Below are 22,499 nucleotides of genomic sequence, written 5' to 3'. Positions count from 1 at the left end.
TAAGTTGGAATTTATAGGGCTGAACTTTAAAATGTTTTCCTAGGCTGTCCCCAACTGACACTCCAAGGAAAGGGAAGAGGCCTAGAGCAAAGATCAGATTTAGATACTTTAGGTTGATGGTTGCAATATAGATAGGCACATTCTTTCATCATAAGACCACATTATACACAAGTGCAGAAAGGGAGATTCCTCCCTCCCCCAGAAAAGGGAGGTCCCTTTCATTCCTTCCCTGCTCCTACAGCCCACAGGTACTGGAAGGGAGAGAACCCTCAGCTTGCATGGCAACCTTTGCTCCTGCTGCTGTCCATGACACCTGGGACTTCCCCGGACCCCTGGACAAGTTCTGAGCTGGCACTGTATTGACTGAAAAACGTTTTCATCTATGTGGATCCCTTCACTGAACTAAGGAGAGACAGGAGCCTTGAGAAGGGAAGGACTTGTTCAGATAGCACTGCTCAGCTGTGTGGATTTCCTCTTGATGTTACTCTAGAATGGTTCGTATCAATAAGTCTTAAGACCATACTGCTCCCTTTTAATGAGTGGAGCACATTTGGGTGAGAGGAAAGATGGGAGGGGAGATTAAACAGCACTGAGGAATGCTCATCTTCAAAGTTTAGCCCAGAGTTAGTCTGGGTGAGAAGGGGTGGAAACTCAGCCCTTCTCTCTGCTGCCCCCTTTCTTCCCTGTGGCTCTTTCTATCCATCTCTCTACCTTTCTGTTTCTCTGCATCTTTCCCTTTGCTTCCACTTTTCTGTAGCCCTGTTTGGACCAGGAGTTCCTAACCTGTAGTTCATGGATCCCTTGAATATAATATAAACATGTCCACTTTATGGGGAAAGCCCTGTAGTTTCTCATTTTCACAAAGAGGGTGTGATGAGAAAAAAGTGAAGAACCATTCTTGATGTTGCCTCCCTTTTCCCCTCTCAGATTCTGACTATTGTATTATCACCTTTCTTCCCCCGGCCGATGTCTTTCCCACTTCTCCTCTCATGCCTTCTCTCTTTTCCCTTCTCTTTGTTTTTTTTTGTCCTGTGCTACTTTCTTTCTGAAAACTGGCCATACTATGAAACTGAATACTAATAATTATCATGTGTTGAACAGTGTTCAGTAAATAAAGGTTTAAAAACACCCTAAGTTGGATATTTTATATTTTACTCTAAAAAAAAATTTCATGATGGGTAGTTTTTGGCTATTTTTTAACTTATCTGTGATAACTGATTTTTGCCTCTACGAACCCACAACTGTTACTGAGAACATAGTTTACTGACCTTGGTCTAGTTAGACATCTGGAGCATAATTGCTCTCCCTAGTGTCACATTTTGGGGCGGCATACTGCGTGGATGAGGAAAGTAAGCTGAAAAGCAGGAAACCTAATAAAATTTGAATCAGTGAACAGGATTCATTTTCAGCAGCTTGCAGGGCTGTCAGAACAGTTGGCTGCAGAGAGGCAGAAACAAATAGGAAGGTCTGACAGCCATCTGAGCAATGTGAGACCCCCCTTTACTGATCTCAACAAGTAGAGCAAATCTTTGACACTCAAGGGTATAGATTGCAATCCCATTATTGATGTTCTGATGTACTAACATTCCAGGATTTTTGTTGGCATAATGCTGCCATCATAGTTATTTTATTTTATTTTTAATTTTTTAGGGTGGTCATGAATTTATAGACTGAAATCCACATATGGCCTTCCCCCCTTCCCCCCCGAAAACAAGGCAAGGACACTAGAAATTAAAAGCAATGCTGTCAAACAAAACTTTACATTTGTAAATAATAGTGGAACTTCATGCCACAAAATACAGCATTACAAAGAACACGTATATGAATAAAAGTATCGACAGTGTGAAAGTGATGTGGCCTCAATTATGCATCTGCACAGGTGGAGGTCACCTAGAAGGGGAGAATTCTTCATCCCATTTGTACTATTGCACAGCTGGCCAGCTGCGGTCCAGACATCCAGAAGCATCTGGTTTGGGTGGTGGATATGGCATCCAAAGAATGAGTTTTTTGGATGCCATGATGACTTTCCTTCCAGTTACCAAATAAAAAGGCCCTTCAGCACAAATACACTGTAGTGGAACCTTTAAAAGAAGCAACAGACTCAATTATTTTCTTCTGAAGAAACACTTGCAGGTCCAAGATACTTGAATAATTAAAATTCACAGTTTCAAAGTAAAGGCAGCACACACACTCTTCCCACCCCCTCCAAACCCCCATCTCAAGCCCTTCACTGGGATCAAGTCTCTATCTTGAGGCAGGAAGCTTGGATAGTTTTTGTTTTTGCTCTATGTTTTCCAGCCAGATTGCTTGTCTGAGATTTTTCTTCAATCAGGCCATCTTTTGACACATTTCTTCTCTGACGAACTGTGGAGCCACCAGAACCCTAAGCATCTGAAGAGTGGGTCACAGGGTGTGGGGGTACAAAATCCGTTTTTGAATTCACTGCCGACAGAACGGACGGCTCTCTCTCCGTCTGAACACTGGGATCTGCGGTACCAGCGGTAACTCCTCGGAGAATGAGAATGTCTGATGGGATCGGGTCACCTTGAGTCTCTATTTCAGTGTGTGGAATCTCTTCGTTGTTCTTCTGACGACCTAGTTCCTTCTGAATATGCTTCCATAACTCTTCTTTGGCTTGGCTATTAGGGCTTCTCCAGCGAGATCTGTGTCTGGATCGCCTGTTGTTGTGTCTTTTTGTCTCCTTAACACAGCTTCCCACTGAGGCGCTGAATCCACCACACGGTTCTCCGGCCGGACTCCGTTTCTCATTTTCCGGTGTTCTCTAGGTGAGGTTTCTGATTCACTACCGCGGTCTGTGTTACAGCCGAGCGTGACCTCCTCCTTTTTCAGATCTAAGTCTTCACCGCTGTTGTGGGCTTTCCTTCTCCTCGTTGGCTGCGCAGAGTCGCTGTCGTGCGCAGGGAAACTGGGGACTGCGTGCGGTCATTGGGAGAGATGGAGTGTCCACTCTGGGGGCCATTTTCCTCCCGTGGCGCATGAGGTTTGCTTCTCTGGGTATCAGGGCTATTTTCATTCTTTGCTTTCTTAAAGCTTTTTATTGGTGAAGGTGCAATGGTTTTAGCTGTTCTCTCATTTCCCCCATTTTCCATGTTTGCACTTACCCCATTTATGCTGTTAGATCAAGCTGGCTGTGTCTGTGCTATTAGGGTAAGTCTTGCTTCAGCTTCTTGCCACCTTCTGATCTGGCCGGCGAAGTCAAATAGAAAGATCTCGACTCACTTGCAATGCTGTCCTGCCACTCCACCGGTGCTTATAACCCATGGATCCAAACTTGCTGAGTTTTCTTAAAAATGAATTTGATTCATTCTCTTGCATTCTAAAATATGTATGATGTTTATACACTTCCTAAGATGCTTGCAAGCAGTTTTACTCCGAGCTTCAAAAAAGAATGACCTTGGATTGCACTCTTTTCCCAGTACTCTGAGTTCACACCGTGTCTCCTTGAAGTGAACCTTTGTAATCCGAGGCCAGAAATACTCCCCGACTTGCTTTTTGTTCCTGTAGACAACAACACCAACTGGAGTTAATCCTAAGAAATACTCAGATTTGTTTTCTCCGTAGATGGGATGGAGGTCAACGCCGTACATCTCCAGGGATTTTGCAGTCCTCAAGTAATTCAGCTCTGCTTCAGAAGGAGCCTGACCCATTAGAGTTTTATGAATTAATTCTATGGCTTCTGTTCAGGATCAAACTGGTATTCTGACACATATCCTGCAGTATGTTTATATGGATCATAATCTCCAAGTTCAGACAGGATGGCATATGCTCCCAGCTGAGCAGCAGTGTTGACAGGGCAGGGCAGCCGGCCCTGGAGGACATCTTGCTTCACCTGCAAGAAAAGCTGATATCCTTTGAGACAGCATGGAGGGACCTGGAGAGTATTATGCTAAGCGAAATAAGCCAGTCAGAGAAAGACAAGTATCATGTGATCTCACCCATATGTGGAATCTAATGAACCAAATAAACTGATGAACAAAATAGATCCAGAGACATAGAAACATGGAATAGACTATGGAATCTCAGAGGGAAGGCAGGGGAGGGTGGGTGGGCCATCATAGGGTTTTTAAATCTGAAACATTTACATCTTGAATGTTGAGAAGTATTTAGAAAGTTAGACACTACGTTGCTTAACAAATGGGGTAAATAAACCTTCTATATATTCTGTAATGTTCAAGGAGAGAAAAAGTAATTGATAAAGACTCGCTTGCAAAAAGAGTCTTAGTATTCAAGACTTTTGAACAAGCAGAATGTGAGCATTACACTATTGAAATTGATATAGATAACGTCGTGTTAAATCTCCAGCTATACTTGACAAAAGCAATGAAAATAAAAACAATTCAGACAAAAAAATGTAACTCAGAGTCAATAAAGTGATTGCAGACACTGAAAAAGTACACAAAGGCCAAAACCGGTTTGGCTCAGTGAATAGAGCGTCGGCCTGTGGACTGAAAGTTCCCGGGTTCGATTCCGGTCAAGGGCATGTACCTTGGTTGCGGTCACATCCCCAGTGGGAGGTGTGCAGGAGGCAGCTGATCGATGTTTCTCTCTCACCGATGTTTCTAGCTCTCTATCCCTCTCCCTTCCTCTCTGTGAAATATCAATAAAATATATTAAAAAAAAAAAAAGAAAAAGTACACAAAGACTTTTTCCTTAAAATATTTTTTAAAAAGATATAAGACAACTAAAAATTGTATAATTTGAAGATGGATTCAGAGGAAAATGTTTGGAAATAGCTTATAACTATTGTTTTTTTACTGTTCCCCAAGCAGTGTAGAGTAAAATACTTTTTCAGCAATGGGAAACTTTGCACAAAATAAGTGAACAATTATACTAGTGGAGCATTTTGTTTTTTAATGTCTCGTGTTTTTAAAGCTGAAATTATATTATTTCATGTTCAAAGTTTCATAATTATTTTCATCTTTATTATCATAGAATAATAAAATAACCTCTCTGTCCCACATACTCTCTCCACCTTCATACGTTTTCATCCAGTCTCGATTTCAACCCTTCACTCCTTCCCCAGATAAGAGCCCCTGAGTCTATTGACCACTAGTCCTTCCTTCTCTTTCATGGGCTCTCCACCCACACATATTTCCCTCTGCCTTTTTCAGACATCTCTCTTCTGTGATGGAGATTCTATTTGAGATATAAAACTGCTCCTGAGAATTTGGGATTTGGAATCTTTGGTCTAAAAATCCTGGCATAATCCCGCTCTTAAAATCCAGATAAGCCCTGTCTGGTTTGGCTCAGTGATTAGAGTGCGGCCTGCGGACCTACCAGTCACCGGTTGGATTCCCGGTCTAGGGCATGTACCTGGGTTGCAGGTTCAATCCCTGGCTTTGGACAAGGTGCATGTGGGAGGCAACCAATCTCTATCTCTCATTCTCTCTCTCTCTCTCTCTCTCTCTCTCTCTCTCTCTCTCTCTCTCTCTCCTTCCCTCCCTCCTTCCCTCCCTCCCTCCGTCCCTCCCTCCCTCTCTCCTTTCCTCTCTTTCACTCTAAAAATCAATGGGGAAAAAATATCCTTGGGTGAGGATTAAAGAGATCCAAATAAAATTGGTATGAATGCCTGTTCATGAATTCCTGTTTCTAGCCTCTGCCTCCACCATTCGTTTAGCTCACTCTGTAAGTGCCCTGTGTGCAGGATTCAAAATTAAGATTCAGCCTTTCCCTCTGCCTGCACCTAAAACTGTTCCTCACAGTATTTAGTAATGTTTCTTATGGTTTTAAAAAAAATGATGGAGTTTCAAGCCATATCAAAATGCTCCTACATCAAAGCAGCTGTGCCAAATTGTCACAAACCTGACAGAATGGGGAGTGACAGATGGGTCAGCAGGCCTGAACCAAGTTGGCCCTGCCCGCATGGGGCAGTATATCTTGGTTGCTGGCCAAGTAGTCTGGAGGTAATAAACTTACCAAGTCATCTTTTTTTAAGGGATGTGGGACAGGAGTAGGAAAGAACCGATGTTTACTGAGCACCTACCATAAGCCTGGCACTGTATCTCAGCCCTCAAAACAGCCCTGCTGGTGGGCACTATCATTCCTAATTTTGAAGATTTTGGAACTGAGAATCAGGTTAAATGGCATGAATTTTTCAATATTCCTATTGTGGATTGTCTAAATGGTCCCACAGTAGCTCCCTGCAGGGCTGAATCAAAGGCAGGGCCGTTGTAGTTGCCTAGACATCAGTCTCCGTAGAGTACCCATACCTTCCTGGAAATGTGAGAAGGAGAATGTTCTATTCCCAGCACTACTTGTGGGGAGAAGTAGAGTAAATAGGTGTAAGAAATACTAGTTGATGGGCTGCTGGAGGTGGGTAGAATTATATTTCCACTGCCCCCCCCCCCCCATCTCGCTTCTAGATGGCCTTCCTTAGTGTGAGGAAGTTCACATGAGGTTCTGGTTTGGTGAGTTGGTACGCACTGTTAGAGACAGAGCTCAATTCTTCACGACAACAGAGGAAAGGCTGAGCCGCTGCCACGAGAGCACCCTTTCCTTCCTCCCTGCAGCCTGACCCCTCCATGTCATGCCTCACTTCCCAACAGTGGGCAGGTAAAGACTGAGAGTTTGAGCTCTTCAGGTCCCAGTGCTTTGGGAGCTGCTGGCTTGGGTGCAAACATAGCCAAGTCCAAGAATCACACCACGCACAACCAGTTCTGTAAATGGCACAGAAATGGTATCAAGAGACCCTCAACACAAAAAATGCAAGTCTCTTAATGGAGTGGACCCCAAGTTCCCGAGAAACATGCAATTTGCCAAGAAGCACAAGAAGGGCCGGAAGAAGATGCAGGCCAACAACGCCAAGGCCGTGAGCGCACATGCCGAGGTATCAAAGCCCTTGTAAAACCCAAGGAGGTCAAGCCCAAGATCCCAAAGGGCAGCAGCCAGCCCTAAGTTCAATCACCTTGCCTACATCATTCACCCCAAGCGTGGGAATGTGCTTGTGCCCACATGCCCGAGGATCTCAGGCCCTGCTGGCCAAAGGCCAAGGCTCAAACCAAGACCCAAGCTGCAGCTGCACCTCTGGCTCCAGCTCAGGCTCTGGCTCCCAACGATGCCCAGGGCCCCACGAAGGCTCTAGAGTAGAGGCCTCTGCCTGCTAATGTGAGAAGGGAAGGACTGGTGTGGCCTCCTGTGCTATTTGTACATATAAACCTGAGGCAGGATTGGTAAATGAAAATAAAAAGGACTATGGGATTGAAGGCGAGGCAATGGGCAGCCTCCTGCGGTCCAGCCCTGGCTCCGTCTGCCCTCACCTGTGTAGTCTCTACACACATTCCTTTCATTTGTCCAGTCTAGCCCTCCCCCAGGGAAGCTTCAGCCCTCCCTCCACCCACTCCTCTTTCTGTGGGCCATAAAGTATCAGTGAAACAAATCTCCCATAACTGCCTTTCTGCTACTAGGCATTCTGTAAGTTAATGTGCATATAAAGTGAGGTCATTTAAAAATTTGGTGTGCCTTTCACTTTGAGTAAATCTATTCAGAACTTAAGAACAGTGTTTCTGGAAATGGTTTTCCTGAGGAGAAATCAGCAAGCCCACCAATATCACAATTTCAACAGGCTTGGCTTTTTTAATTTTTAGAGTGACAGCCATGTTGTCTGAAGTTCACATTTCTATGTAATAATGTACACATGAGTTTACCTTAATGGGAAAGGTGTTTTCTACAACAAAATCTAGCTTTTTCCAAGTTCCTTTTAAAAATTAAATAATTCAGAATGCTGTAGAAAACCCGTAGATTTTTCTTGTACATTCTAGTTGAAAGAAATGAGTGAGAAGATTGGGAAGGGAGAGGGAATCACAGAGAGGTAGAAAAAGCAGAAAGATAACAAGGAGAACATGGAGAATGATTTGTGAAGAGGATAAAATAGGTGATGAAGAGGGAAAGGGAGAGAACAGAGGCATGATGGGTACTGTACCACATGCCTTGGCGAATGAAACCAGGAGAAATGAGAGCATGGGTGTTGGAGCTTTAAGGGAGAATGTCCCTTGACTCTGAGGTTGAATGTGAGGGTGAAGTCGGGGAGAAACTGTTTATTCCACCGTCTATCACAGGGCATACGCTCATCTTCCAGATCCGCAGCTAAGGAAGCCGCAAAAGGAAGGTCCGGACTGCTTCATCTCGCAAGGTGAGTATGCCTCCATCTGCCGTGCTGTCTGCTTGCTCTGCACATTTCCTCACATCATATGCTCACAGCACCATCATATGCCATCCTGGCACCGACACAGAGGAGGCAGACGAATTAGAATGTGGGGAGTAGTGGGGAGCACAGCTTGTTTCCTGTTTTAGAATTTGTGGTAACACATGGGTTACTTTATTTTTAAAATTTTAATATATTTTCTGATGTTTTAATTGAGGTATAACTTACTTAAAGTGCATTAATCCTGACAACTTTTACATGTATATCAGGACCATGTAACTGCAAACCATATATATATTTAATATGTTTTTACTGATTTTAGAGAGAGAGGAAGGGAGAGGTAGACAAATATTGATCGGCTGCCTCCTGCACACCCCCTACTGGGGATCTAACCTACAATCTGGGCATGTGCCCTGCCTGGAATTGAACCAGCAACCTCTCGGTGCATGGGACGATGTCCAACCAACTGAACCACACCAGCCAGGGCACTGCAAACCATATAAGATAGGATCCCTTATGCTCTCTCCCAGTCAGTATCTCCCCTGCAAAGGTAACCACTTTTCCAGTCTCCATCACTATAAATTAGCTTTGCCTGTTTGACTTGAACATATGGAGAAATAGATAGAAAGATAGGGATTTGTGTGTTTGGCTTCTTTTTTCATCATTGCCTTTGAGATTCATCCATGTATAGTGTTCTATATATACAATAATTCATTCCTTATGTTTGCTGTGTAGCATTCCATTATGTGATATATCACACTTTATCCATTTTGTTGTTGGTGGGCATTTGGTTGTTTCCAGCTTTTGGTTGTTATGAATAAAGCTGCTGTGAACATTTTTGTACATGTCTTGGGTAGACACTCATTTCTCTACTGTATGTACCCAAGAGTGGAATGACTGAGGCCAAGGGTGTATGTGTGTTTAGCCTTAGTAGGTACCAAACCTACTAACCCCTGGTTACTTTCATCCAAAGTGCCTTGGAGGGAGAAGAACCCTCCACAGAGATTCCTATCTGTTTATAGAAGGCCTGGTAAGTTGCCAGAGAGTGGGAAGTACTGAGGGAAATAAGGAAATTGTAAAGGAAAGAAACAAAGAAGGGAAGAAAAAGGAGGGTTCCTACAGAATGTTGAGGTCTGGGAAATGCAGGTGGTAGAGAGGACTCTGGCTGTTTTCAGTTAGCTCTTCAGTATTGAATATTTTCTAACTTATCACAAAAGAAATAAAATGGAGAAGACAATGCTTTATAAAGGGGTTACAATTTTTAAAAATCTTTACCCAAGGATATTTTCATTGATTCTAGAGAGAGGAATGGAGAGAGAGAAACATCAATGTGTGACATCCTGCAGAGACCCTGAAAAATAATACAATGATTAATAAATAATAATACAAGAATAAACTCTGTTTTGCATACTCACAACTGTTAATCTTCAGCCTTTAGAATGACTGGACCTCATTTACCCTGGGGTGCCTATTAGGGGTTTTCTGAGCAAATCTCAGCAAGGCTTCGGTTTACCTTTTCAGTCTCCCCAAGCTGAGAGGAGACAAGGTAGCCCTGAATATATGTAAATGCTGTCAGAGTTTAAGATCCCTGCTCCTCTCTGTTTTCTTCAGTCATAACTTGGTGTTTAGCCACTACCTGAGTAGGAGTAACTCTGCCCTCTCTTACTGGTTTATTCATTTCACTAACTCTTATCGAGTACCGCCTCTGCATAAATGTCGAAGTTGTTGAGAGGAGATGAAAAAAGTGAATGGTATGATTCCTCCTTCAATGAACTCAACATTCTTTAAGGGTAATTCTAGGTGTATAAGCATAATTATAATATAAGGTAAATAAAAGAAGGAATAGTCTAGCTGGTATAGTTCAGTGGTTTAGCATCAACATATGAACCAGAAGGTCACGATTTGATTCCCAGTTGGGGCACATGCCTAGGTTGTGGGCTCGATTCCTGGTAGGGGGTGTACAGGAAGCAGCCAATCAATGATTCTCTCTCATCATGTTTCTCTCTCTCTCTCTTTCCCTTCCTCTCTGAAATCAATAAAAAAGTATATTTTTTAAAAAGCTGCTCTTTAAAAAAAGATAATATATGGATTTATAGACTAATCTCAACTGGAGGCTATTACAAGTTTCTCAGAAGCTGTAGCATTATTAGCTGTGCCTTAAAGATGAAGAAATAGGATTCCTGTAGATAGAGAGTGGGGTGGGGCAGGAGAAAGCCCAAGTAAAGGCAAATGTTCACATCTGCTACAGCTAATTGATCCTCCTTAGCAACTGCTAAGCCCCGGCTAGAGACAGCCACACCCATCCAGATGGACTCAGATAAAAAAAGACCATAGCACTTGCAAAGCAGAGAGCATCTGGAACATAATTTAACTGTCTTAGAACAGATACTTGAGCTCATCTCATTACAGAAAGACACAGAGAACTCCATTTCCAGACGTCTCCTGGTAAAGATACCCAGCCAGTTAGGATTCTTGCCGGCTCTCTCCTCATTCCTGTACTGCTTCCTGGTGAGCTTCTGAACATCTGCATGTGAGACAATCTGGGGATTCAATTAAAATGAACACCCCCCTCAACTAATGCTCTTTAGTTCACTTTTGGTGGCTTAGAGTTCATTCCTTCTTCTATGCCATCAACAAATATTTGTGATTGCCTATTATATGCCAGAACAGTTTCTGGGCACTAAGATACAGTAAATAAAGTAGATTGAAAAGATCCCTGCTGGAGTTCAGAAAGATGGCTGCCGACGGGAAGGCAGACTGCAAGATTCTGTGTGAGTGAGAAAACAAAGGAAGAGTGTGTGGTCGCACGGGGAGTGTTTGTTGGTGAGTTGAGAGATAGCTATACTCCAGGAGACTGTGAGGAACTGCTGGATGAGGCTCCCCTGACTGGGCAGCCCCCACTGCTGCTGGGTTCCCTCCTGGAGCGACCAGCTCGGATGTGGAGACTGCGCCATCTTGAAGGGGAAAGTGGATGTTATGGGAAGCCTGAAAATCTACAACTAAGGCAAACCTGAGAACAGCTGCAAACCTGAGAACATTGGTCCCCAATTGGCGCAAACACACGGATTCAGAGGAGCTCTACACTCAACCATGGAAAGGTCAGATTTCTCCTGGGATAAGGTGAGGTCTCTGGTCCCGGCAAGAGAGAGAAACGCGCGCACTGCGGGAGCTGGAGGACTGGGTGAAGTCTGCACCTAGAAAAATCCTTCCCTGTTGGGGCTGGCGTGATCTGTGACTGTGGAAGGGGGTCCTCAGAGCTGCTAACAGAAGGGAACTCTAAAAAGCAACCCATTTTGATCTGATGCAAAAGGACAGCCTAAAAATTTTAAAAGTGTGCCGGCTGCTTAGACACAAGGGGGAAAAAAAGACTGCACAGACTTGCGCACAGCCCCGGAGTTCGCACACTTACTCTGGCTCTTTTTTTCTTCTTCTTCTTTTTTCTTTTTCCTCTTTAAATCCGAGCTTCTGATTAGTAAGCCCAATACATAGGATCACCCAATTGGGGACACTCTAAGAGACTGCAGGGGAAAGTTGTTTTTCTGGAACCTGGGGATCAGAGCGGGGAATAACCATCAGAGAACCAGCTCTGGGGCAACCCACTCTCCCAAACCGGTATTGAGTGCCACAGGGAAAACAAAACCTAAACACTAGTTAGAGAGGACCTATAGACCCGGAGGTCAATCCAGAAAAACTGCCACTCAGGGGTTGAATCACATATTGACTCTTGTGTAATCACAAATAAAGGAATACAAGAAATTAAGACACACTGCCTGCTTAAAAATCAGGACTGGCTTACAACACTGAGGAGCAGTGGAACGCAGGGAACTGCAATACTGTCCTGACTAGGAAACAGGCGTGCCAAACAGAACAGTAGAGGAAGTGAATGACCTTCACTACTGCACATTTTTTTTTTGCATCTTTTACTTAAGAAACTAATATTTATTTTTTCCTCACTTGATTTTACCTTTTTAATTACTACATTTTTATTTTCTTTTTTTTTATATTTTATATTTTATTGATTTTTTACAGAAAGGAAGGGAGAGGGATAGAGAGTTAGAAACATAGATGAGAGAGAAACATCCATCAGCTGCCTCCTGCACACCCCCCACTGGGGATGTGCCTGCAACCAAGGTACATGCCCTTGACTGGAATTGAACCTGAAATCATTCAGTCTGCAGGCCAACGCTCTATCCACTGAGCCAAACCAGTCAGGGCTTTTTAATATATTTTTATTGATTTCAGGGAGAAAGGGAGAGGGACAGAGAGATGGAAACATCAGTGATGAGAATCATTGACTGGCGGCCTCCTGCATGCCCCCTACTGGGGATAGAGCCCGAAACCCAGGCATGTGCCCTTGACTGGAATCGAACCCGGGACCTTTCAGTCCACAGGCCGACGCTCTATCCACTGAGCCAAACCAGCTAGGGCAACACATTTTTATTTTCAGTCACTATTATTACTACTACTATTTTACCTTTTTTTTTTTTCAAAGTGTCATTTTATTTTCTCTTTATTTTACTTTGGGAGTAGTATTCTACATTCTATTTTCATCTTTCTTTTAGCATCATTTTACTCTATCTCAACTTTACCTTTATGCTATCACTCTCTTCCTAACTTTTCCCCTTTTGTTGTCCTGTTTCTCTTACCCTTTTCCTGCTTTAGATGTTCCCTATTCCTTCTTTTTACCCCCTGCTAAACTTTCACCCTACTTATATATCTAATTTCCAATCCCCTGCTCCAAGTCCATACACACCTCTCTCTTCTCTGTCTTCACTATCCAAAAAAATTCTTTTCTCTCTGTCCTTTTGTTGTTGTTTGCTTGATTGTTGATTATATCGATTTTTATGCTTGTTTGTGAGATTGTTTTGCTTATTCTTTTTTTTCGTTTGTTTTGTTTTTGTTTGTTTTTTGCTTCTGTTTTCCCATGCCTCACTTGATATTAGTTGTTGTTTGTGGTTTGTATTCATCTCCAGGTACTTGTGGCTGGCATTTGTTGGGACCAGTGGCTGTTCTATTGGAGTTTTCTCCCCATATATATAGTTTGTTACCCTCTTCTTTCTTATTCTCTTTCTTTTCTCTCTTACTTTTTTTTTCCTTTTCCCAATTTCATTTTTGCACTCCTTTCTTTCTTTTTTTTCTCTTCTTCTTTCTCTCCTATCCTCTAATTTGCCTTTCTCTGGTGGTCACCTTTATTTGGGGTTATTAATATCGTGAATACATTTCTGTTCAGTGCCTTGTGCATTGTACCTGGTTGTGTTGTATTTTGTGCCTTTAAATCAATGCAGGAGTGAGAGAACTACATAACCAGACACCCGGAGAACAGAGACCATGGGGAGACAAAGAAACAGCCCACATATGAAAGAAAAGCAGGCATCACCAGAAAAGGAAGTAAACAAAATGGAAGCAAGCAACCTGTCAGAGAAAGAATTCAGAGAAATGGTAATAAGGTGGCTGAAAAGAATGGAAGACAAATTCGACAATATGTGTAAGAACCAAGAGGAAATGAAGAAGAACCGAGAAGAAATGAAAAATGACATCGCTGCTGTAAGGAACTCAATAGAAAGCATCAAGAGTAGATTAGAAGAAGCAGAGGACCGCATCAGTGAGCTAGAAGACAAGGTAGGAAAAAATATTCAAGTAGAGCAGCTTCTAGAAAAAAAAATTTTAAAGCAGGAGGAGAGCCTAAGGGAACTTTGGGACAACACGAAACAAAACAACATCCGCATAATAAGGATTCCAGAAGGAGAGGAAACTGAGCAAGGAATAGAAAACCTGTTTGAAGAAATAATGACAGAAAACTTCCCTGATATAGGGAAGAAAAAACCCACATAAATCCAAGAAGCTCACAGAGTCCCAAGCAAAATGAACCCCAAAAGACCAACGCCAAGGCACATTATAATTAAATTGGCCAACACCAACGACAAAGTAAGAATCTTAAAAGCGGCCAGAGAGAGACAGAAAGTTACCTACAAAGGAACCCCCATCAGACTAGCGACTGATTTCTCAACAGAAACTCATCAGGCCAGAAGGGAATGGAATGAAATATACAAAGTCATGCAAAGGAAGGGACTGAATTCAAGAATACTGTACCCAGCAAGGCTATCAATCAAAATTGAAGGTGAAATCAGGAGCTTCACAGACAAAAAAAGGACTAAGGGAATTTATTACCACCAAACCAGCAATGCAAGAAATGTTAAAGGGTCTGCTGTAAAAAAAAAGAAATAGGAAGTGAAGAAGGAACACAGGGGTAAAGAATAAAAATGGCAACAAATAAGTACCTATCAATAATAACTTTAAATGTAAATGGATTAAATGCCCAATCAAAAGACATAGGGTAATGGACTGGATAAGAAAACACGACCCATATATCTGCTGTCTACAAGAAACCCACCTCAGAAAAAAAGACGCACACAGACTGAGGGTGAAGGGATGGAAAAAGGTTTTTCAGGTGAATGAAAATGAAAAAAAAGCTGGGGTAGCAATACTTATATCTGACAAATTAGATCTCAAAGTGAAGGACATAACAAAAGATAAGAAAGGCCACTTCATAATACTAAAGGGAGCAATCCAACAAGAAGAAATAACTCTGGTAAACATATATGCACCCAATACAGGAGCACCCAAATACATAAAAAATCTCCTGGAGGATATCAAGGGAGAGATTGACAGCAATACAATCATAGTAGGAGACTTTAATACCCCACTATCACCATTGGACAAATCCTCTAAACAAAAAATCAGCAAAGAAACATCAATCCTAAATGACTCACTAGACCACATGGAATTAATTGACATCTTCAGAACATTTCACCCCAAAGCCACAGAATATACATTCTTCTCAAGTGCACATGGGTCATTTTCAAAGATAGACCATATGTTGGGTCATAGGCAAAGTCTCTTCAAATTCAAGAAGATAGAAATCATATCAAGCATCTTCTCAGATCACAGTGGCATAAAACTGGAAATCAACTACAATAAAAACAATCCAAAAAAATCAAACACATGGAGACTAAACAGCATGCTATTAAACAATGACTGGGTTACCAGAGAGATCAAAGAAGAAATAAAAAACATTATGGCAACAAACGACAATGAAAACACAACAATCCAAAATCTATGGGACACAGTGAAAGCAGTCTTGAGAGGGAAGTTCATAGCTCTACAAACCTACTACAAAAAAAACAAGAAACAATGGTAATAAATTACCTAACCCTACAACTCAAAGAGTTACAAAGAGAGCAACAAGAAAAGCCCAGTGTAAGCAGAAGGAAGAAAATAATAAAGCTCAGAGTGGAAATAAACAACATAGAGACCAAAAAAAAACAATACAAAAGATCAACAAAACCAAGAGCTGGTTCTTTGAAAGGATAAACAAGATTGATGAACCTCTAGCCAGGCTCACCAAGAAGCAAAGAGAGAGGACCCAAATAAACAAAATCAGAAATGAAAGAGGAGAAATAACAACAGACCCCACAGAAATACAAAGGATTGTTAAAAAAATACTATGAACAACTCTATTCCAACAAACTGCACAACCTGGCGGAAATGGACATATTCCTAGAAAAATACAACCTTCCAAAACTCAATCAGGAAGAATCTAAACATCTCAATAGGCAAATAACTATGGAAGAAATTGAAGCAGTCATCAAAAACCTTACAGCAAACAAAAGCCCGGGGCCAGACTGCTTCACAGGGGAGTTTTACCAAACATTCAAGGAAGAACTAAAATCTATCCTCCTCAGACTATTCCAAAAAATTCAAGAGGAAAGAGCACTTCCAAGCTCCTTCTATGAAGCCAGCATCACCCTAATACCAAAACCAGATAAAGACAATACAATGAAAGAGAATTACAGGCCAGTATCCCTCGTGAACATAGATGCCAAATCCTCAACAAAATTCTAGCAAATCGGATCCAGCAGTACATCAGAAAGATTATACACCATGACCAAGTAGGATTTATCCCTAAAATGCAAGGATGGTACAATATCCGCAAATCAATAAACGTGATACATCACATAAACAAATTGAGAGATAAAAATCACAGTCATATCAATTGATGCAGAAAAAGCATTTGACAAAATCCAACACTTTTTCTTGATAAAAACTCTCAACAAGGTGGGAATAGAAGGATCATACCTCAACATAATAAAAGCCATATATGATAAACCCACAGCCAACATCAATGTACCCTGACCAGGGCCCGGGCCGGGAAAGAGCCTGCAACCGAGGTACCTGCCCTTGACTGGAATTGAACCCAGGACTCTTTGGTCTGAAGGCCAACGCTCTATCTACTGAGCCAAACCGCTAGGGCAACGTTTTTTTCTCCTTCCAAATCCCTGGAACCTCACTCTCTCAAGCTCATGCAGCTACCTTTTCTTAGCTTACTGGCTTTTTTTCCTGCAAATATGGGGACCTGAGGACCCTGATCATTTTCCATTTAGAACAGGACCACCTTCCCATTCCCATTAACCTCCCCTCATTCCCAATCTGACACACACACACACACACACACACACACACACACACACACACAAACTTCGGGTGGATTACATTCACTGATTTTTGATTCGTTGCCCTGACCCCAGCAAATGTAGATATAAATACCAATTAAGCAAAGTTCATTGAATTTAACAGTTGGGAGGGCTTCCAGAATACCAGACAACAATATCAATTTTTGATGACCTTTGCCCTATTTCTCAGATGAAAAATTGAACTATAAGCGGATCTAGGTTTTCATGCTTCTCAGTGACAGAGGCAGAAACAAAGCCCACTTCAGTATCTCCTGTGCTGGACGGCAGAACCACAGAGCCACTGTGCACACCCAGTGACCCCTTTCATCCCCAATTTGACCTCATCCCTGCAGAGACACTGTCTGTGGCTGTCATTTGGACCAGAGGAAAGAGGATTCCCGAGCCCAGGCATTGAGTGTTGGCTCTGACACTGGAAGCCAAAGGAAAAGAGAAGAGTTATTAAGTACTTTTGTGTGGCAAGAACTATGCTTAATTTCCATACCAACCCTGTGGAATGTCTTGTGTTATCCCCACTTTGCAGATGAAGAAACAGGGGCTCAGATTGATAAAATGACTGCTTCCTGTTTGGGCATCAGGCCCCGAGCTGTTTGATCCTGTTATCCTGTATTGCCTCTCCTGTCTTGTGTCCTCGAGCCAGTCTTTTAGCCTCTCTGAGCCGGGGTTTTTTCACTGAAGAAATGGGATATGAAAAAAGTTATTTTTATGGTCTCATCTCCTTCTCATATTCTGGATTCTAAGTGCATTTAAATGGGTCTAGTCTTTCTGTTTTCTAAGCAAGAGTTTTGTATCATACTGTACTGAAATGCCAGCGGGTGACAGTCACCCCTGCGTGGCGAGAGGGGATAATGACCTCGTTTTTGGAATGTCTGGCACAAAGGGATTTGTTACCCTGACCCCAGAAGTGAAAGGCCACTTAAAGACAGAAAGGATACTGTCATAGCTTTTCTTTGCCCTTGGGTACAGCTTCTGATTTCTTCTTTTCTTTCTTTATGTCTGGAAAAGACTTCTCATATTCTAAGCCCTTATGCTTTGAAGACGAAGCTTGCCAGAGGAATGTCAAAGGAGACGCAGGGTTAAATACAGAAGTAATTCTATTCACTTCTAGCAGCAGAAGGCGCCCCTGTCACCCCAGACCTCATCGTCCAGTCTCATTGTGAGCGCACAGGCTTGGCATTCCGGGATCACCCTTCCTTTAGACTTGGCAAAGGGCAAAGGGCTCTTTCTTCATTGAGGTTGCCTGCCTGGGTCCAGAAGAGCATTCTGATGGCACAAAGGAAAGGCAGCGCCAGCCTAGTGGCGTGATGTGTTGGTCAAAACCTATCTTGAATGCAAAAGTTATTTGGGGTTTTAATCTCATGTTATATACCCTTGTGATAGTTGTCCATTTATCACATGTTTAAGAACTCTAGCAAGGAGAGTCTGCTCTCAGGATTCTTGACCAAATATTTACCCAGGTGAAATTTATTTTCTTATTAATTTTTTAGAACAGGTTCAACATGAATTTTTAAAATCATGAATGAGGGTTGGATTTCGTCAAGTACTTTTCTGCATCTATTGATATGATCCTATGATTTTTCTTCTTTAGCCTGTTGATATGCTAGATTACAGTGACTTTTGAATGTTGAAGTAGCTGTGTATACCTGAGGTAAATACCTCTCGGTCATGGTGTTGGATTCATATGTTGGGTTTATACGTTGTTGGATTCAATTTGCTAATAATTCGTTAAGGATATTTTTTTTATGCATGAGAGATATTGGTTTGTAGTTTTCCTTTCCTGAAATGTCTTTGCTGATTTGGGTAGTAGGATAATGCGGTACTCACAGAATGAATTGGGAAGTGTTCCCTTTGACTGTGTTCTGGAAGGGATGGTAGAGAATAAATATCATTTCTTCCTTAAATGTGTGTTAGAAGTCATCAGTGAAACCAATCTGAGCCTGGTGCTTTCAGTTTTAGAAGCCTATTAGTTATTGATTCAATTTCTTTAATAGATAACGGCAAACTCAGATGTTATGTTTCTCCTTGTGTGAGTTTGGGTAGAAAAGAGTTTGGCAGAAAGACTTGGGTCTTTCAAGGAATTGATCCATTTCATCTAAGTTATCAAACTTGTGGGCATAGAATTATTCATAATATTTCTTTTTTAAAATATATTTTTATTGATTTTTAGAGAGGAAGGGAGAGTAATAGAGAGATAGAAACATCAATGATGAGAGAGAATCACTGATCAGCTGCCTCCTGCACACCCCCTACTGGGGATTGAGCCTGCAACCCAGGCATGTGCCCTTGGCCGGAATCAAACCTGGGACCCTTCAATTCGCAGGCCGACGCTCTATCCACTGAGCCAAACTAGCTAGGGCATAATATTTTTTTATTATCTTTTTAATGTCCCTAGAATCAGTATTCATGTTTTTTAGTGTATTTATATATTTAAATAATATACTTATGTATTTTTAATGCACATGGAATCTTATTAGCAATTGATATCTTTTCTCTCTTTTTTTGTTGTTGTTAATCCTTACCCGAGGATATTTTTCCCATTGATTTTTAGAGTGGAAGAGACAGAGAGAAAGAAACATCGATGTCAGAGAGACACATCAATTGGTTGCCTCCTACAGCTGGGGCTGGTAATTGAGCCTGCCTGCAACCGAAGTACATGCCCTTGACCGAAACTGAACCTGTGACCCTTCAGTGGGCAGGCTGACGCTCTAATCACTGAGCCAAACCGGCTAGGACTTTTTCTTCTTTTTTTTCTCGGTTATCTTGACCAGAGGTTTATCCATTTTATTGATTTTTTAAAAATTTATTAAATTTATTGGGGTGACATTGGTCAACATGAACATATAGGTTTCAGGTGTGGGTTTCTACGTTGAAGATCTGTACATTGCACCATGTGCCTACCACCCAAAGTCAACTCTCCTTATTTACTTGTTTAAAATCAGCTTTTGGTTCTATTTAAGAAAACAAACATAGAAAAGAAAGTTTTCTAAGAAGTATAATAAAGAACAAAACCAAAAATAAAAATAAATCAGCTTTTGGTGTTGTTTTCTCTATTCATTTCCTGTTTTCAGTTTCATTGATTTCTGCTCTAACTTTTGACATTTCTTCTGCTTACTTTGGATTTAATTTGCTCTTCTTTTTGGATTTCCTAAGATGGAAACTTATATTACTAGTTTTAATATTTTTTTTTCTTTTCTAAAATATGCCTTCAATATTATAAATTCCCTCTAGCACTGCTTTCTATAAATTCTGATAAGTTGTATGTTCATTTTCATTTAGTTAAAAATACTTTCAAATTTCTCTTGAGACTTCTTCAACCTATGTATTATTTAAAAGTGTGTAGTATAACCTCCAAATATTTTTGGATTTTCCAGCTATCTTTTTGTTATTAATTTCTAGTTTAATTTCATTGTGCTTCGAGAGCATACTTTGTATGGTTTCAATTTTTTTTTTTAATTGTTAAGATTTGTTTATGGCCCAGAATGTGGTCTATTGTGGTGACTGACTACTTCATGTGTGAGCTTGAGGAGAATGTATATTCTATTGTTGAGTGAAATAGTCAATAGATGTCAATTATATCTGGTTGATTGATGGTATTGTTGAGATTAACTATAGCCTACTGATTTTCTGCCTGCTGCATCTGTCCATTGCTGATAGAGAGCTGTTGAAGTATCCAACTACAATAGTGGAGTCATCAATTTCTCTTTGCAGTTCTATCAATTTTGCCTCATACTTTGACACTCTGTTGTTAAGTGTATAAACGTTAAGGATTATTATGTGTTCTTGAAGAACTGACCGTTTTATCAATATGTTTATCATTATATAATGCCCCTCTTTATCCCTGATGATTTTCCTTGCTCTGAAGTCCAAACTCCATTTTGCCTGAAAGTCATATAGCTACTCTAGTGTTCTCTTGATTAGTTTTAGCATGATATATCTTTATCCATCTCTTGGATTTTTAAAAATATTACATTGGATTATTGATTTGATGTAACATTTTGAAATTATTGCTGAAGTAATTACTGATGAGATTATTACTTTAGAAAATGTAACTATTCTTGCAAAAGTCAGAATAATATGCTATTTTCAATCATTCATACCTTAGTATAATCCTATATAATAAAGAGCTAATATGCTAATTAGACCGGACGGCAGAATGACCTTTCTGAATGACCAGTGGGTGGGGGGTGGGGTTGCAAGGCAGCTGGGGCTGCAAGGGCCTACCCTTGCACAAATTTTGTGCATCGGGCCTCTAGTGAATATATAAGATCCTTTCAATAAACAGGTAAAGATAATTTTATGTGGAAGGAAATAGGGAAGTTGTAAGAGATTAAGAGTCAGTAACTGAGCCCTAACCGGTTTGGCTCAGTGGATAGAGCATCGGCCTGCAGACTGAAGGGTCCCAGGTTCAATTCCAGTCAAGGGCATGTAACTTGGTTGTGGGCACATCCCCAGTAGGGGGTGTGCAGGAGGCAGCTGATCGATGTTTCTCTGTCATCGATGTTTCTAACTCTCTATCCCTCTCCCTTCCTCTCTGGAAAAAAATCAATAATATATATATTTTTTTAAAAGAATCAGTAACTGAGACAGGGAGACGGAAGCCCCACAGAGAGGAGTGAGACGCAGTCAGAAGTAAAAGGCAAATCTTATGCTCTTCAAAATTTCTGCACAAGGCTAATGTCTGAATGCCTTAGAGCTTTCCTTTGTAAGTGAATTCATCACCAGTTATGCACCCAGTGTGGACTTAGATATGGAGAGGGACCTAGGAATACATGAGGGCTCCCAAGAATGACCCGGTGACCTCACTATCTAGTGCAGCCATGGGCAAACTATGGCCCGCGGGCTGGATCCGGCCCGTTCGGCTGTTCTATCCGGCCCGCAGAGCCGAAAGAGCAGAGGGTTCTCTTGCTCTCCCCTCCGCTCCTTCACCAGCAGCAGTGATAACATGGCAACGTCGGGAAACACGGCCGCAGCTCCTTCTTCTGAGTGGGCGGATTTATATCCGCCCATTCAGTAGAAGGAACAACCTCTCAATCTTCCAGAGGCTCCTTGTAATGCCCGCGGACGCGTCCCCCGACATCACCCTGGGAATGCGTAGACACGTTATCGTGGTGATGTAGGGAGACACACCCCTGGAGAGTACAGTATCAGAGCATTAGCTAAAAAGGAGACCAACAACACTGTTCCCACTGAAGTTGATGTTTTAAAGACCAAAAACCTTTCAACCCAGTCTACATTGCCATCTACATCTATATCCCGGGCATAATTTGGAAGTTGCACTAAAGAAAATGATTAATTTACTGTTTACACATTTTGTTCTTTTCTATTTGTTTTAGTTTTAAATTATTTTATTATATTTAAGTTTAATTTGAAAGGCTTTTGTACCTTTCCTTTGTTAGGCAATTTTATTTTGCCTTTGCCATCTTCAATATAAGGTATGTTATTGTGCTATGATTCCTCCATTTTTTGAAGTTTCAAATTATAATAATTAGTGTTTACATTCTTCTTGTTAAAATGTTTGAAATGAATAAAACTATTGAAATAAAAAAAAAAAAAAGACCGTACCCTTTTATGTAATGATATTTACTTTGAATTTATATTAGTTCACACAAACACTCCATCCATGCTTTTGTTCCAGCCCTCCGGTCCAGTTTAAGAACCCATTGTGGCCCTCGAGTCAAAAAGTTTGCCCACCCCTGGTCTAGTGGCTCCTCAGAGTTTATCTTAGAACTTGCTGTTGTTTCTCTCACTAGCTGAGGAAATTGAGGGGAAGGGGTAATTGATTTCCAGGCTTATTCCCCAAGGTACCCTTT

General features: G+C 41.4%; 1 protein-coding gene and 2 pseudogenes across 4 annotated transcripts in view; 2 read left to right on the top strand and 1 right to left on the bottom strand.

The window, feature by feature from the left end:
* The window catches only part of FZD3 (frizzled class receptor 3), a 219,642-nt gene that overhangs the window by 114,751 nt on the left and 82,392 nt on the right, over positions 1-22,499 (top strand). The window contains exon 7 of one of the 2 annotated variants that reach the window (XM_080676958.1): positions 8,076-8,149. The exons of the other annotated variant lie outside the window; for it this stretch is intronic. Within the exon in view, the coding sequence (XP_080533084.1) occupies positions 8,076-8,149 (74 nt within the window). The remainder of the gene's footprint in view (positions 1-8,075; positions 8,150-22,499) is intronic. 2 annotated transcript variants of the gene reach the window in all.
* LOC308250585 (band 4.1-like protein 4A) lies at positions 2,237-4,999 on the bottom strand (annotated as a pseudogene). Its single transcript has 2 exons — positions 4,985-4,999; positions 2,237-3,907 (listed from the first exon to the last, which is right to left on the bottom strand). The product of its transcript is annotated as a band 4.1-like protein 4A (transcript).
* LOC308250584 (large ribosomal subunit protein eL29-like) lies at positions 5,587-7,107 on the top strand (annotated as a pseudogene). Its single transcript has 2 exons — positions 5,587-5,646; positions 6,451-7,107. The product of its transcript is annotated as a large ribosomal subunit protein eL29-like (transcript).

Source organism: Plecotus auritus (genome assembly GCF_963455305.1).
Source record: "Plecotus auritus genome assembly, chromosome: 6".
In the NCBI taxonomy this organism is placed as follows: domain Eukaryota; kingdom Metazoa; phylum Chordata; class Mammalia; order Chiroptera; family Vespertilionidae; genus Plecotus; species Plecotus auritus.
This window is presented reverse-complemented; position numbering and strand designations above follow the sequence as displayed.